Raw genomic sequence first — 15,837 nt, 5'->3', positions numbered from 1 at the left:
AATAATCTACAAACAAATTTATTTCCAAATCTTTGTGGATCTTCAACATAGTTTTTTTTTGTACCAAGCAATTTATAACAATTGTGGTTTAAGAACATTGGTTGAGGTTTGGTTTGGTGTACAATCATCACTGGTAAACCGAAATTGACTTCTTCTTTTTCCATTTTTCTTTTAGAAAATTCATAGTATTAAAGTACAATATTCCTCTTGCATTTACTATTTGGCACACATATATACAAAATCCAGTATCCCACTCTTGTGAGCCAGCCATCAAAAGAAGAAAGAGAGAGAGAAAAAATGAATATGAAAACATCAAAGATGAAGTTCACAAAAGAGATGATAGAGTCTATCAAAGACAAGCTCCCGAGGCTCAGCTTCCTCCGACAATGCTACGGTGGTTGCGGCGACCGGACGCATTTACTCCCTTGCTCCATCGCCACCACTTCCACCCGCTTTTGGAACCTCTCCGACCGTCCCGTGGAGCTCCAGATTCGGGTCGGTTCAATTCTAAAACGGGTCCACACTCTCAAACCTGGCCGTTCCAAGAAGCTTAGACACAGAAGCATTCACAGAGCTTACGTTGATGACCAGGAAGGACGTAGATGGCTGTACTACGACGACACTTGTCTACCGTACGTATGGGTTCACGAGACTGGTACGGACTTGTCGAAGATGGTGAAGCAACAGTACGTGAGTCTCGAGGATCTGAGGGATTACTCGGAGATTAGGGTTTTTAAGGATTTACAGAGAGGTTGTGTCGCAGTTGAGAAAAGAGACAGAGCTTCTGCTTTGTGTTGATTCTCCTTTTCTCATGCTTCGAATTAATGTCTTGATTTTCTCTTTTGAAACTTATCGTTATTGGTTAGTTTATCTAAATTATTTCCAAGTTATATTATGTGATACATGATGCATGTATAACTCCGTCTGACTCTTCTTGAATTTGGATTTATTGGGATTAAACAACGTGATCACAAGTTGATCTCTTTCCAAAAGGGGTAACTAGATCTCTGAATTCCAAACTAATCACAAAATTTTATTTATCTTCGTCGGTTGATATTTGTGGTAGTTGAGGATTATATGTAGTGGAAAAAGCAAATATTATATTTACTAATTTAGATTCAGTCAGAAGATGACATTATTAAGTTAACACAACTTGGTTAGTGGTGTTGTTACTTATAGTATAAGTGATCTTTGCTATGATGATCTGCGAATGATTTATAACCCAAAAATTAGTGGTTTTCTATTATTGTTTCCCAAAATGGTGATGCAATATTTAAATAAAGTTTCTTATAATTAAGACTATCCATCCTGAAGTAAATTTTGTTCTCTTATTTGGTCGAGAAACAAATACTATTTAGAGAGATCTTATCTTTACACATTTATCGATGATCAATAATGTGTGTATTTATTTTGATTTTTTTCGTTGGAGAAAGGCAACAAAATCCAGTGAGGTGCCTTGATGGCAGGCAAAATAATGACCTTTCCTCTGATCCTCTCCCACTTTGATAGTCCATTAATCAATTCATTCAATTGTGTCATATATCCAATATCCAATATTCAACATTTGATGCAAATAATATACTTACTGGTTCAAACTCAACTAATTAGTGCAACTTTAATGGCTGACATGATATATAGTAATAGCATTAGATACGAAGTTTTTAGAAATCGATTTCCCGCATGAGAGGTAAGGTATATTGTAGACTCATAGAAAAACATGTCTCTAATCTCTATAGTCTATAGTTGTAGAGTTGACTTTTGAGTAGCATAATTTAATTATTACACACGGTAAGTTGTGATTAGGTGGTAAAAACTATACAAAGTCAAAGTTACGAAGAAAACTGAACAACTAACCAATTATTTTATGTAAACATTAACATATTAATTAATTTTCTACAACAAAAGTCTAAAACCACATATTAAACCGAACTCAATACCGAAACCAAACCGGAAAAGAGAAGTTTTGTTACTCGGTTTAAAAAGTAAAAAAGAGAAAAGTCAAAAAAGCATTAACGAATCTTGAACAAGACATCTTCTAGTTCTTCTTCTACCAAATCTTGTTTTTCTTCAGTCTCTCTGCTTCTCACTGTTGTGCTTTCTGTCTTGTCTCTGTCTTTCCCATTGTCATTCTCTCACCAATGGGAATCTCCTTTAGCAACAACAACAGAAGACGAGACAACAATAATCGTCGCCACCTCCACCACTATCCTCCGCCGCCGCCTTACTATTACCTCGACCCTCCTCCTCCTCCTCCGCCATTTCCACCGCATTATGACTATAACTACTCCAATTACCATCTCTCTCCGCCTCTACCGCCACAGCCACAGATCAACTCTTGTTCTTACGGCCATTACCATTATCACCCTCAGCCTCCTCAGTATTTCACCACCGCTCAGCCCAATTGGTGGGGCCCAATGATGAGACCGGCGTACTACTGTCCGCCTCAGCCGCAAACGCAACCGCCTAAGCCATACCTGGAGCAACAGAACGCGAAGAAGGTGAGGAATGATGTCAATGTGCATAGAGATACAGTGAGGCTTGAAGTGGACGATCTCGTTCCTGGTCACCATCTAGTTTCCTTCGTCTTCGATGCTCTTTTCGACGGCAGGTAATATTCAGCGATCTGATTTCGACTTTGATCTGTGAAGAATGAAGATTGCGTGAAATGTGATTGAATTTCTAGGGTTTTGAGATTGATGATGCTTAGAACCATAATTGGGACGAAATAGGTAAATTAAGGCTTAGGGAACTATTAAAGGAAAGATCTTTACTCATGAGAACAATCTGGAATCACTCTTCCCTATAGAAAAGGTTTAAACTTTACATGATTTGCTTGATGGGTTTGTGAATAATGATTTCAAGGCTTGATCTACAATGTGTTGTGTAAGCTTTAAACTCAACTTTAGATCAGAAACGTAGAGAGGTGTCCTTGTAAACTGATCCCATCTTTCTTCAGAATTGGATTAACCTCACTTATATGATTTGTATTGATCAATGTTACTTAAGAATAGACTCTCATTGTGTTGTCCTTTCGTTTTCAGTTTCACTATCACCTTCTTTGCAAAGGAGGAACCAAATTGCACCATTATCCCACAGTTTCCAGAGGTTTATTCACCCACAAGATTCCATTTTCAGAAAGGTCCTGGACAGAAGTTTCTGCAGCCTTCAGGGACAGGAACTGACCTGAGCTTCTTTGTTCTTGATGATCTGTCTAAACCCTTAGAAGAAGATGTGTATCCGCTTGTAATATCAGCTGAGACGATAATCTCTCCAAATTCAATCTCAGAGCAATCATCAGTTCATAAGCAAGTCACACAAGCGGTTCTCGAGAAAGATAATGATGGATCTTTCAAAGTGAAAGTTGTGAAGCAGATTCTTTGGATTGAAGGAGTTCGATATGAACTCCGTGAGTTGTATGGCTCGACCACTCAAGGTGCAGCCTCGGGCTTAGATGAGAGTGGTTCGGGTACAGAATGTGTTATCTGCATGACTGAGGCTAAGGACACGGCCGTGCTGCCTTGCAGACATTTGGTAACACTTTCTCAATCTTTTGCTTGTGGTTTCACAATTATCATTTCATTTTCCAAACCTTATCGAGATCTCTGCCTGATAGCTGATAATACCAACATGAACTGTCATATAAACTTCCAAAGTTATGCATTTTCTTTGATAGACAGTTGTTGTTTTCGATCAGATCCAACCATCAAGGTCTATAGATCACTTTAGAATTAGTTTCAAGAAAAGAACTTTGTAGTTGCTTTATTCAAACGTCTTATAATAATGCTGTATGTCCTTCTTTGCAGTGCATGTGTAGCGACTGTGCTAAAGAATTGAGGCTTCAGTCCAACAAATGTCCGATTTGTCGACAACCCATCGAAGAGCTCTTAGAGATCAAAATGAACAGTAGTGATGAACAACACTAGTACAAAAAAGGTTCTTTCTTTACATAAAACACCATTCTTGATTCTTTCTTCATTTTTCTCTGAAACCCTCCATATCTGAATCTGTATTTCCGCTATCATTGTTGTGCAACTTCCTTCATTCCGCATATAGATTTGTTTGATCTAATGCTTTGTATTTGCAAGATATAAGCATCATCAGTACATGTATAGATAACTTCCTAACACTCTCACCAAACTACTTAATGTTTGTAATTGAATGCTTTTGTTGGTTTGCTTAAGCACAAGGATCCTATGTTGTGGTCCAAGTCTCTCATAGTATCCAAACAATTTATTCACAAGATCTAGATATTAACATTTGCAGAGTTGCTACGGCCATATTATTTACCATTTATCTCTCACCAGAAAGTTAGAAATTATTAGAGAACTTGAAGAATTTGGTATTTGCAGAGATATAAGTAAAAGAAAAGAGAGAAAAAGAGGAGAAGTTGAAGAAGAAGAAGAATCATTTTTCTGCCTTTTTGCCTATTAGGCTATATAAGTTTAAAACATCAATTGAAGAAAAAGCTGCCCGAGGAAAAAGAATGTTTCCCACTGAGGTTTAGCTTAAAAGAAACCACAAAAGGTCCTTTTAAAATTAAAAATTCGATTTTTTTTCTTTTGACAGAATGGTCAAACTTTTGAGTTAAGAAAAGTCTTAATATGATCTGTTATTATGAAAAACAGTTTTCATGGTGGATTTTTTTTTTTTTTTTTCCTGGTTGATTGCTTGAGGACAAAATTATGTCTATTTAGCTTAGTTTTATAGCTGAAAATTCAATTTAGTTAAAGATCATTTAATTGACTAAAAGTGAAATGATATCAACGGTGACGTCGAAGAGAATAATTACCTTTTAAAGGCCAAAACGTACAATAATGCACTTTCCGAAAATATGAAGATGAAAACGAATCCAAAGGGAAAAGATGGTAACACGACAAAAAGCTTGAGGAATTAATGTCATTTTGTGAAGAAGAAGAAGAAGAAGAAGAAGAAGAAGAAGAAGAAGAAGAAGAAGAAGAAGAAGAAGAAGAAGAAGAAGAAGAAGAAGAAGAAGAAGAAGAAGAAGAAGGAGAGCCATGTCATATGCAGAGACACTCATGTGACCAACAGCTATCGAATTAGGCAAAACCTCAACGACAAAAATGAATTATTCATCTCACCATGCCACATTTTTTTAACCTATCAATTGCTTTTTTTAAAAACAATTATACAGATCTTTTTGTTCGGAACTTTCCCAAATGTGTAGATTATGCTTCTTAATATTCATTTTCTCTATCAATAATTGGACAACCGTCATATCAAATCTGTGTTAGAAGTCATAATTTTCAATTTCTATTATTTGCTTAGATCATCTAGTTAAGAATGTGATTAATTATAAAATTAGCCATGCTTCATTTAAATAAACAATAAATTGTCCTTCACCAAGAGAACCCTTTTTCCATGTTGTCAAAAACGCTTCACCAAGAAAACCATTACATTATTTTTTCCCAAAGAAAACCGTTATCATATTTAAAATATAATTAACTTGATTATATCTCACTTTTAAGAATTTCGGTTTCATGCTTGATTAGGCTTTATCAACAACAAGCGATGATAGTAAATGCCTCGATGAACAATGAAATCGTGAAAAAATTGTATTAATTAAATGCAATTGGAAAACAAATAGTATTATTATTAAAACAGGGGAAACTTAAGAGAGATCTGGCCGAAAACGTGATTATGTTCACTATATAAATTATGAAATACTATACGAGAGGCCTTCATCATTAAAAAGATTCATAAAAACGAGCCCCACACCACTCTTTTTTTTCTTGTTCTTCTAATGCTAATCTTTTTGTTGAATTTATTACAAAAAATATTGTCTAAAGTCTAGGCAAGGAAATAAGATACTATTGCTCACTCCTTTCTGGCTAATAAATTGAAGCAGCGACTTTACTTCTCTCTCTCTCTCTTTCTCTCTGACTCTGAAAAAGATGAAGTGGAGAAGTTAATGTTCACCAACTTAATACTGCAAAGTCGAAATCTTTCTTTCTTCTTCTTTGCCTTCTTTCAAGTGCTTTCCCTCTCTCATTCTCCTTCTTCCTCCTCTGTTTCTTTGTTGTTCTAAACTTAAAAAAAGGTATCTTCCTCAGTTACAGCATATATGTCTATGTAATGGTGTGTTCTCTTCTTTGCGTCTTTGAATGTGATAAACATAACAATTTGTGGGTTATTATGTTGTCCAGATTGAAGTTGCAAGTAACAGAGGAGCTGTCTCAGATCTGGTTCTAAAGCGAGAGAAAGAGATTTTGAGTTGAGGAAAAATGAGTAAAGAAGAGTTCATGAAGATCCAGGTTTCTTCACCATTCCTTCTCTGTTTTCTTTTTAAAATGAAAGTTTTCTGTTGACTTAATCTGAGAATATTTTATTTGTAGACTTGTGTTCTTAAAGTGAACATACACTGTGATGGCTGTAAGCAGAAAGTCAAGAAAATCTTGCAGAAAATCGAAGGTAGAGGAGACAAAAATCTGTTTTGACTTTTTAAAGTCTCGAATCAAAGTTTTTTTCAGTTTGTTGACTAAAAGTCTTGAAACTCATTTTTGTGTTTTGTCTGAAACCAAACCAAAAACTCAGGTGTTTTCACGACCAAGATTGACTCAGAGCAAGGGAAAGTGACTGTCTCTGGGAGCGTAGATCCTTCAGTTCTCATCAAGAAGCTCGCCAAATCTGGTAAACATGCTGAAATCTGGGGAGCTCCAAAGGGTAACAACAATCCCAATCAGTCCCAAATGGCCAATCAGTTTAAGGGAATGCAGATTGACCATGGAAAAGCCGGAGGCGGTGGTGGCGGAAACAATAATAACAACAAGAAAGGCCAGAAAAACGGCGGAGGAGGTGGCGGCGGTGGAGGTGGAGGTAACAGTAATGCGCCAAAGATGGGCCAGCAACTGAATCCACAACATTTGCAGCAGCTTCAACAGCTTCAGAAGATGAAAGGGTTTCAAGATCTGAAGCTTCCTCCTCAGTTAAAAGGCTCTGTTCCTGTCAACAAGAACCAAAACCAGAAAGGAGTCAAGTTTGATGTCCCTGAAGATGATGATGATGATGATTTCAGTGACGAATTCGATGATGAATTTACTGATGATGATGACGACGAGTTTGATGATGAGTTTGACGATCTCCCTCTTCCGTCTAATAAGATGAAGCCCAACATGACGATGATGCCTAATGCTCAACAGATGATGATGAACGCTCAGAAGAATGCCAATCTTGCCGGTGGTCCTGCTAAAAACGGCGGTAAAGGCGCTCCCGCTGCTGGCGGCGGCGGTGCCGGTGGTGGAAAGGGTGCTGGCGGCGGTGCTAAGGGTGGTCCTGGGAATCAAAACCAAGGTGGAGGCAAGAACGGCGGTGGTGGACATCCACAAGATGGTAAAAACGGCGGTGGAGGCGGTGGTCCCAACGCCGGAAAAAAGGGTAACGGCGGAGGTGGGCCCATGGCTGGAGGAGTTTCGGGAGGTTTCCGACCCATGGGAGGTGGAGGACCACAGAATATGAGCATGCCAATGGGTGGTCAAATGGGTATGGGTGGTCCGATGGGGAATATGCCGGCGGTTCAGGGGTTACCAGCGACCGGTCCAGGCGGTGCACCACAGGGTTATTTCCAAGGGGCCGGGATAGATCCTATGCAAATGCAGCAACAGCAACAACAACAGCAATATTTAGCGGCGGTTATGAACCAGCAACGAGCTATGGGGAACGAACGGTTCCAACCAATGATGTACGCAAGGCCACCACCGGCAGTTAACTATATGCCGCCAAACCCGCACCAATATCCGAATCCGCATCCGTATCCGTATCCGTACCCGTATCCATATCCTCCACCTTATGGGAATGATCAATACTCTCATGCCTTTAGCGACGAGAACACATCAAGCTGCGATATTATGTGAGATGGTTAAAAATCAAAATAAAACTTTTATAGTTTGTGTGTATTTGAATCCTAAGTTGGGGTTTTTTTCGATGGATCGAAATGCTAAGTTGTTGTAGGTTTTTTTTTTTCACTTTGTGATAGCTTCGGTAATTTAATAGAATAATATAAAATTTGAAAAGAGTGTAGTAATTTTTTTTTTTTTCTCATCACATGTGACTAATTATTATATGCTAATTTTCCTATAAATTAATTCTGAATATACGGAGTTGCTAGAACAAATTCGGTAGATACCAAACCAAATTGATTATGAATATTGACACTTTTGGTTTGATCTTATTAGCACATTTTCTAAGAGGATACGGAATCTTAATGGAAGTGGAGTTGTGTCCTACGAACCATTATATTAAGATAGATTTCTCCACTATATTTGGATCTTGCTTTTATTTCTTGTTGTTAGCTCAGAATTATACAGAAACTTTTTTTTGTCGTCGAGTTAAGGATAAATATTAGTATAAGCAAAAGTCAGCATGATTGGTTGCATTTAAATTCAAAAGTTAACAAAGCGGAAAAGTCTAAACGCAAGAAAATAATAGTATTGAATATAACGACTTATAACTAATTCGTAAATAAAAAAAAAATAAAAAATTGGGTCGTGATCATAGTCTTCCTAGTACGTAAAAATTGGTCATCAATCTCTATCACCAATTCACGTCCGATGTAAACCGTTGCTAGCCTATATAGTATTGGTTATCAAGTCACTATTGCAACCAAATCAATTGTTATCATGACTTTAATCCACAAATAGTAATTTCATGCGTAATTACTATTACAAATTTCCATTTGATATCAACTGATAATCCTGCTTAACCAAGACTTATAAAAAATAGATGAAGATATATATATCATGCAATATGGTCATTCTCATTCATGATGATGATGATGGGGCCAAGTGAACAGTTGAAGGAATTAATTGAAGGCTGTGAGGCAGAGCTAAGTATAGCGTCAGCAGAATTGTTCAGAACTGCATATGTCTCATCTTCTATGCAATTTTTCTGCGTTTACAAACTTACTAATGCAGATTTTAGATTCGCCTAGATTCTGCTTATTACGTAATAGTTTCCTTTTTTTCTTCTATCAAATACATATTATTTTCTTTTAGTAAGTTTTGTGTATTTCAGTTAGGAAAGTATATATAAATGTACATTGAAATCAAAATGTATTTCATGATTAAATGTTATTTCTGGACTTGAAAACAATTATTTTTCTTTTCTTACAAGTTACAAGGTTGTCGACTAACAGTTGAAATTTCTTTAAATGGTTTCTTTATTTATTTATTGCGTAGTAGTCATTGTGTTCAGAGTTTCCTATATATTTCTGTATTTTGCATTTATTAGATCACTGCAATATAATTAGTTGAGCTTAGAAAGAAAAACAAAGAATTGAAAGAAGAGTTGAAAAGTGAAGACAAGTATAAAAGTGAATTGCGACAAAGTGTGCGAGCAGCTCGAGATCCGACATTTGTTCATCTCTTGTTTGGTTGTAGCTCTAATTCTATCCTTTCCAGGTTTTTGACAAAATTACCCATCTTTTTTTTTTTTCACTTTTTCCACTTTAGGACCCATAGTTTTGGATAGTATCTACTCAAAGTTCTGGTGACACTTCCATTTTCAATTGTCCAATAATGTGTTGCAAACTCAATATTGTGAGTGATCACTAGTTATCATCCTCAGGTAAACTCTGAATCTCAACCAAACGTATATACCACAACATCTTTATATACATCATATATTGTAAACAAGACTCCATATGATTTAGCACTGCAGCCAGTCAATATGGTACGTACAACCATGCAATTATTACAAACAGTGCAATTCCTTTGATTCGTTTTAATAAAGCTAGCATACACTTTATTACAATAGCAAATGCAATTGATGCTATATGTTTCTTATAGTGGTGCAATTAGTACAGTCACTGCCTTTGGTATGTATGCTACTTATGGTGGCTGTATATATTCCATTTTTTTGTTGTACATATTCCCTCACGTTGACAATCTTGTGAAAAGATGCCTTTGATGACACTATTTATCACTATTTTTATTTTTTAAGGAATAATTTATCTCTTCACTTAATACTTTATTGCTTGACATTCACTTTGTTTGCCAATATTCCTTAATTAATTATCCACACACTGCTGATAAATCCTTAGTTTTGTAAAAGTACGAGACCTATATTGTGATAATAATTTTGGATGGTTTCTACATACGATATGAACATTAGACTTGTTTGGTTTTTCAATATATCAATTAGTCCCAAAATGCTAATTGGTTCATGTGAAGGGTAACATCATAAGCAAGCAAAGACCACTTTAACTATCAACAAAGGAACTGTTAGTCTGCTAAAAACCCTCATATAACAAATCAATAATTGAACCACACGCGTTCTCACATAGTATTAATTGATTTCCTCTATCTACTTAATCCTTATTAATTAATTAAAAATATTCACTTTAATATTTACAATTAATGTACCTTTCAAAGGAATAGTACTATTATGCAAATTGCAATTGGACGCTGACACTAAAATCCAAGAAGAAAATGTCTAACCAATCCATGAGTTCTCGTTCTACGTATTTATATCTATAGCATATAGTACTAAATTTTCATAAATACAATAGAAAGATTAAATGGAGTGGGTGCTACTACTATTTTAGCAGTCTAGTGGTTGGATGATCTCGATTTTCAAGAGTTTCCACACTTTGATTCGATGTTTTTTTCTCTCATCATGGCCCAGTGACCATATACCTCTTCACACTTTGATTGGATTATGGTGCCTGTGACAAGTAGTGCAAACAAAAGTGGAACCGTTGAGATACAAAACTTCAATACATATCCAAGTTTTTACTCACTGTGAATCTGAATTATATGGTGCATCAGACTTTAAGAAAAACAAAGTCTACTGAGTATACATGCCAAAGGATAAATGGTATCCATAATTTGTATTGATTTAAATAAATCCATGAAAATTTCAACTAGTCACTAATTTACATTTTACATGCTCTCAGTCTCATATTAATAGTTGTTTAAGGAAAAATTAAAATATTCGTCTCGTTTGATGCGCCGATTAAACAAAGATCGAGGGATGAAGAATCAAATAAAAGGGACACGAATGCAGTCACGAGAATAGATTAAAAAATTGGGATTAAACTAAATAGAAAAGAGGATTTGGAAAGAAAGTGAGATTAATAATGAAAGGCAGTGAGATTTTTGTTTGGTGGGTCAATATGGATAATGGATTGATGTATAATATAATTGAATATTGACAACTCAGAGTGTGCCACATTTCGTGATACCGATCATTTACGTCATACGTTTTTGCACTAATTTTCTTACATATATATAATGTAGTATCTATATATAAAAATTTATGTGTCAATTATTATGTATTGTATATAAATCAAATCAGACGCAAAAAAGAAAAGAAAAAAAGAAGAGATTTTCACAAGTAATATTTAAAAAATCATTTTTTCGTTAAGTAACAATATTCTTTTCGTTTCACAATAAAAATCATTTTGTACTTTTTAAAAAAAATATTTTACAGAAAAAACGGTTCCATATTTTTAACGCAGAAATTTTTGTAAAATTTAGGATTTTTACTTTAAAATTATGTTAAATAAATAAGGTTGGTTTAAACTTGTTTGAGAAATGAATTGCAAACAAGTAAATGTTTTTTTTTTTTCTTAGTAGAATAAGGATTTTATTGATAAAATTTAGAGTCACATGATTACAAAGGCCGACAAGGAAACAATCCTTGTAGAGATTAAAGTCGGCAAGCAAATGAAAACTCCCGAATACAAGATCAAACTAAAGGGGAAAAAACCCAAGCTACAAATACATCATATCTGAACAAATACTTTCCGGACTCATAATCCTGATATTCAAAACCAGAAATACAAAGTGTAAAACAAACATAGAATCAACAGATCTGAGACTAGAAACTCTCACAAAAGGAAACAAAACCAAAATACTCCTTACCACGAACGGCGGTGAAGCAAAATCAGCACCCCGAGACCTAAAGGAAAGCGTCTCATGGAGAAAGGTAGGAAAATTAGATCTTCAATGGTGAGAAAACTAAATCCGAGACGGTGAAGGATCGGAAAAAGTCTGCCTTTGCCATAGATTGAACGGTCAGAAATGGAGCTGTACTTGAAGAAGTATTTTTATATGTACGATATCGTTAAAAAAACAAATTTTACATATGAAGATGTCACAATCGCCAGACATGCATGGTTCTGGAAGCACCACGTGACAAATTGGATAATTAACCAAGAAACAGGTGAGGCCTCACTTCACCAAATCCCCACCTTTTATTATCTTTTCATTTTCTTTTAATTGTTATCACTCCCTTCCCAGCCTTTCGGGCTTTGGTCATTTATATACAATATGTGTATATTTATTTTTATCTACATTTATTATCATAAAGTTTTACAAAAGATAAAAATTACAAAATTATTTCCAAAAAAGTTTACGTCCAGAATGTAGGTACTAGGTAATATATAGTTTTGACTTAGAAAAAAAAAACAAAAAAAAAAGTCAAGGTAATATTTATTTATGAATGTATATAAACCTTGCAATCTTAAAACATGTTTAAAGATTTCTTAAAGCTCTACATATGTAGCGTTGATACACACAATTTTGATCACTAGGCTCCAAATAATATGTCGAGAAAAAAACGAAAAAAATGCTACCAAATAATATAGTGTTACAATTTAAGTATGACTACACACAAACACACATTTACATTCGGATGATTCAGAACTATATTATACTAGTTAATTAGAGCATATAAAATGTCATGATTTATTGTGGGAAATTACAACGTTGATCAACTTCGGATACAACAACAAACTAAGTAAAACATAAGTGTGTTTTTTTAAAAAGAAGGTTTTGTTTAGAGGAGCTTATTTCTAGCAAAGTATCAAGGCTCATGTAACGATTATATGATTATTAATCCCAAAAAACGATACACGCTCTAGTACATGTAGAATTTTGTTTTTAATTGGTAGAGACGATCACTTCATCAGACACAAAGCTTTTCTGAACTTCAAGAGTTAGCTCCTCCAAGCTTAAGTGACACTCCAATCCTATCTGCACATGTAAATTTAATTCCGTCGAATTCAAAACAAAAGACTCATACAAATATTATCTGATCCATATATATATACATTGAGCTTAACTAATAATATTGATATATCTTTTGGTGTAAATTAAAGAAGTACAAATCAAGTTAAATAGTCATAATTTGGTTAAGTAACTAAATCGATGCAAGACATCGGTTTAGCAATAATTGGTGTTTGATCATTCATTAGGAGCATTTTACTTTGTAATAGTTCTATAACACCAAATTCCATCTAATTTCATGATAGATATAATGAGTTTTATCGGTTGTTCAATATATTGACTAACAATGTATTTAATTTGTATGTAGATGAAGATATGTACCTTAACAACGAAAAAGTATAAGACAGTCTCCTCCATGCTACTAATATTGAGGTGAAGAACTTGAAAAGATAGCTTCTCTAAGACAGAGATGATCTTTACGAGCTGCCCCACGATTCGCCTAGAGACAACTCTCAATACAACATTAGAACCTGAAATCTTTGCTTCTACGTTAGCATGAGGGGAGTTACAGCATGCTCCTACTTCCTTGAAAGTACTTGTGGTCATCACATTTTCGATTCGACTAAACGGTACTCGGGTAGTGGCGGCTCCTAAACTGGATGGCTCGATTGTCTGGTGATCATAAGGGAAAGATGGTCGGTTTAGGGTCTTTCGACGTTTCTTGGACTCAAGAACTTGAACCAATTGCTGCAACTCTTTGATGAACTCTATCACTCCTCCGATGATCGAAGCTTGATCTCCCTAATACCGATCAATCATAGAAAACAAGACCACATGATTATTAAACAGATTGGTGCATCCGAGTAGTTTGTTTAAAGAAAGTTACCAAAGAGAAATATACAGTCTATGCATAACATATACAAACAAGGAAGTCTGACAGTGAGAATATAGGATTAACTATATATGTATGCCACAACATTTTGTTTTCTTCCAAAAATAGTAAGTTGGGAAATCCAATATTAGAAAGATTATCATGCATGATCCAATTATAAGTATCTAAGAGATTTTTGGTTCCTGCACAATTTTATCTGGGATCCTATTAAATAAGCAATTTGAGAAGGTTCAATTGTCTGTATAAATAAATTGGAATAAATCTTGAATCAACCTCTACGAAATAACTTCAACAAAAGAAAGCAACGATCATTAAAAAAATACCAATCTCTTCGAGAAAATAATTAGGATTGTGAATTGAGTTCTTTTTTCTATATCATCCAAACTAGCTAATTGACTATGAAGGGATCGAACAGATAAATATGAAATTTACCCTTTTGATGTAGAAACAAGGAGTCAAAGAACGAAGGGATTTAAGATGCTCGTTCATTTGCCTTCTTCGATTCCTTTCAACAGCGATGTGAGACATGATACTTAATTGATCAAGATTCTCTTCTGGAGTTCCTATATTGATCTATCAACGAAGAAGATGATCTTATGTTTTCACTTTGTTCGACACATTCTTCAAAACAAAGTCGTATTTATACAGCCGCAACAACAAGTGATAATTAGGGTTTAGAATTTCTTTTCAAGGTTCATAAATGCACTATGTCGCTGTCTCGTGACATTCTTTTGTCTCTTCTTGATTTTTCTCTTTCTCTCTCTTATTACTATCGATATGTATTAGAACAACGTAAAGAAAAAGGTATGCATACACAAAGATACGTCACGTTTGTGAAGTTGGATACATTTACATTTACATTCACTGCGTGAGGTCTTTTATGAATTTCAATATCGTATTTTCATTTAGAGTGCATGCCTTTGCACCACCTTCTTTTACTTCTAGTTTAATTTCTACACTTGTGCCACTTCTTTGTTCTTAATTACCGCGTGTCCTCACAAGAAAAAATGGATTTCTTTTACTCTTTATTAACAGATAATACACTGATACATACACAAAGTAAAAAAACATTGAATCGGACATATACTGGTGGAAAGGTTTAGTTTGTATTGAGATGTTTTACAGTTTTCATGGATCGATGAAGGAAAATAAGTACATCAAAAGCCGTTTTTTTTGGCGTAACATATGTTTTTTACTACTTACTATTAGCAAACATATTGGGTAGTATCTGATTGGAAATCTACGAAATTTCGAAGTGATGAAATGATTATGTGATTTCGCATGTTTCTATATGACATCGTTTTTGTGTAATTATGTTTCACATCTTCTATCCTATTGACTTTGTAAGATAAATGACAACATTGACAAGTAACAAAATATAAATAGTTACGACATAGTTTGTAGTTGAATTACAACTTTTTGTTTTCCTTAATCACTATGTCATTTAATACCACAAATTTCTCATTCGTGATGATTCCATCATTTTCCTTGATCACTAGTCGGAACCAATTTCCATTGGTTAATGGATAACTTTTTGCATGAAATATAGGTTCTACAAGAAAACATAAATTGATATAACCTTTGGAGCAAAGATAAAGTTCAGTTGTTCAGCTACCTGGACGGCTCATTAAGATTCCTCCCGAGAAGTATTCTTAAATTATATTATTTATTTTTAATAAAGAGATATTCGTAAAATTTCGGCTCTGTTTTGCAAAGTTAACAATATCTCAATTCATATTACAAACTTCATTAAATAAGGTTTAACCTAACCAAAAAAATTGCTATAGTGACAATATTTTTTCTATGAAACAAACCCACTTGGATAACACTTCTATTTGTGGTTTTGTTTGGACAAACGTTTATTTTTATGGTTCATATATGCATATCCACATATACATTATCTCCGAAGTCCCAAAACTGTGGAAGCAGCTGGAATGAAAATGTTGGTGACAAATGTTTGTAGCCGCAAATGTTAGGCTA

General features: G+C 34.7%; 4 protein-coding genes, 1 long non-coding RNA gene and 1 other non-coding gene across 9 annotated transcripts; 3 read left to right on the top strand and 3 right to left on the bottom strand.

Annotated features, from left to right (window-relative positions):
• Positions 1-118: 118 nt before the first annotated feature.
• On the top strand, positions 119-1,094 carry AT3G06145 (RING zinc finger protein). The gene has a single exon (NM_148692.3). The coding sequence runs from the start codon at positions 298-300 to the stop codon at positions 796-798; it is 501 nt and encodes a 166-aa protein (NP_683534.2). The 5' UTR covers positions 119-297; the 3' UTR covers positions 799-1,094.
• Positions 1,095-1,969: 875 nt separating this feature from the next.
• On the top strand, positions 1,970-4,234 carry LUL4 (RING/U-box superfamily protein). Its single transcript, NM_111489.4, has 3 exons — positions 1,970-2,608; positions 3,042-3,531; positions 3,804-4,234. The coding sequence occupies exons 1-3, from the start codon at positions 2,139-2,141 to the stop codon at positions 3,921-3,923; spliced, it is 1,080 nt and encodes a 359-aa protein (NP_566274.1). The 5' UTR covers positions 1,970-2,138; the 3' UTR covers positions 3,924-4,234.
• A 1,484-nt stretch (positions 4,235-5,718) lies between these two features.
• On the top strand, positions 5,719-8,108 carry AT3G06130 (Heavy metal transport/detoxification superfamily protein). Of its 2 annotated transcripts, NM_001202893.1 has the most exons (5): positions 5,853-6,058; positions 6,165-6,272; positions 6,354-6,429; positions 6,553-7,392; positions 7,620-8,032. In NM_001202893.1, the coding sequence occupies exons 2-5, from the start codon at positions 6,243-6,245 to the stop codon at positions 7,721-7,723; spliced, it is 1,050 nt and encodes a 349-aa protein (NP_001189822.1). In that variant the 5' UTR covers positions 5,853-6,058; positions 6,165-6,242; the 3' UTR covers positions 7,724-8,032. The 2 variants fall into 2 exon arrangements, with proteins under 2 accessions (NP_566273.1, NP_001189822.1); NM_111488.4 differs by having other exon boundaries at positions 5,719-6,058; positions 6,553-8,108.
• Positions 8,109-8,785: 677 nt separating this feature from the next.
• AT3G01815 lies at positions 8,786-8,996 on the bottom strand. The gene has a single exon (NR_140863.1). It is a non-coding gene; the product is annotated as an other RNA (long non-coding RNA).
• Positions 8,997-10,319: 1,323 nt separating this feature from the next.
• Positions 10,320-12,068, bottom strand: AT3G06125. 3 transcript variants are annotated; one of them, NR_143910.1, is made up of 2 exons: positions 11,880-12,033; positions 10,320-10,678 (listed from the first exon to the last, which is right to left on the bottom strand). It is a non-coding gene; the product is annotated as an other RNA (non-coding RNA). The 3 variants fall into 3 exon arrangements; NR_143909.1 differs by lacking the exon at positions 10,320-10,678 and adding an exon at positions 11,584-11,775 and having other exon boundaries at positions 11,880-12,040; NR_143908.1 differs by lacking the exon at positions 10,320-10,678 and having other exon boundaries at positions 11,584-12,068.
• A 588-nt stretch (positions 12,069-12,656) lies between these two features.
• Positions 12,657-14,474, bottom strand: MUTE (basic helix-loop-helix (bHLH) DNA-binding superfamily protein). The gene is made up of 3 exons (NM_111487.3): positions 14,290-14,474; positions 13,347-13,766; positions 12,657-12,992 (listed from the first exon to the last, which is right to left on the bottom strand). Exons 1-3 carry the CDS (start codon positions 14,383-14,385, stop codon positions 12,900-12,902), a joined length of 609 nt encoding a protein of 202 aa, NP_187263.1. The 5' UTR covers positions 14,386-14,474; the 3' UTR covers positions 12,657-12,899.
• Positions 14,475-15,837: the final 1,363 nt, after the last annotated feature.

Source organism: Arabidopsis thaliana, chromosome 3, assembly GCF_000001735.4.
Source record: "Arabidopsis thaliana chromosome 3, partial sequence".
Taxonomy (NCBI): Eukaryota; Viridiplantae; Streptophyta; class Magnoliopsida; order Brassicales; family Brassicaceae; genus Arabidopsis; species Arabidopsis thaliana.
The sequence above is the reverse complement of the archived record's forward strand: the minus strand, read 5'-3'. Positions and strand labels throughout refer to the sequence as shown.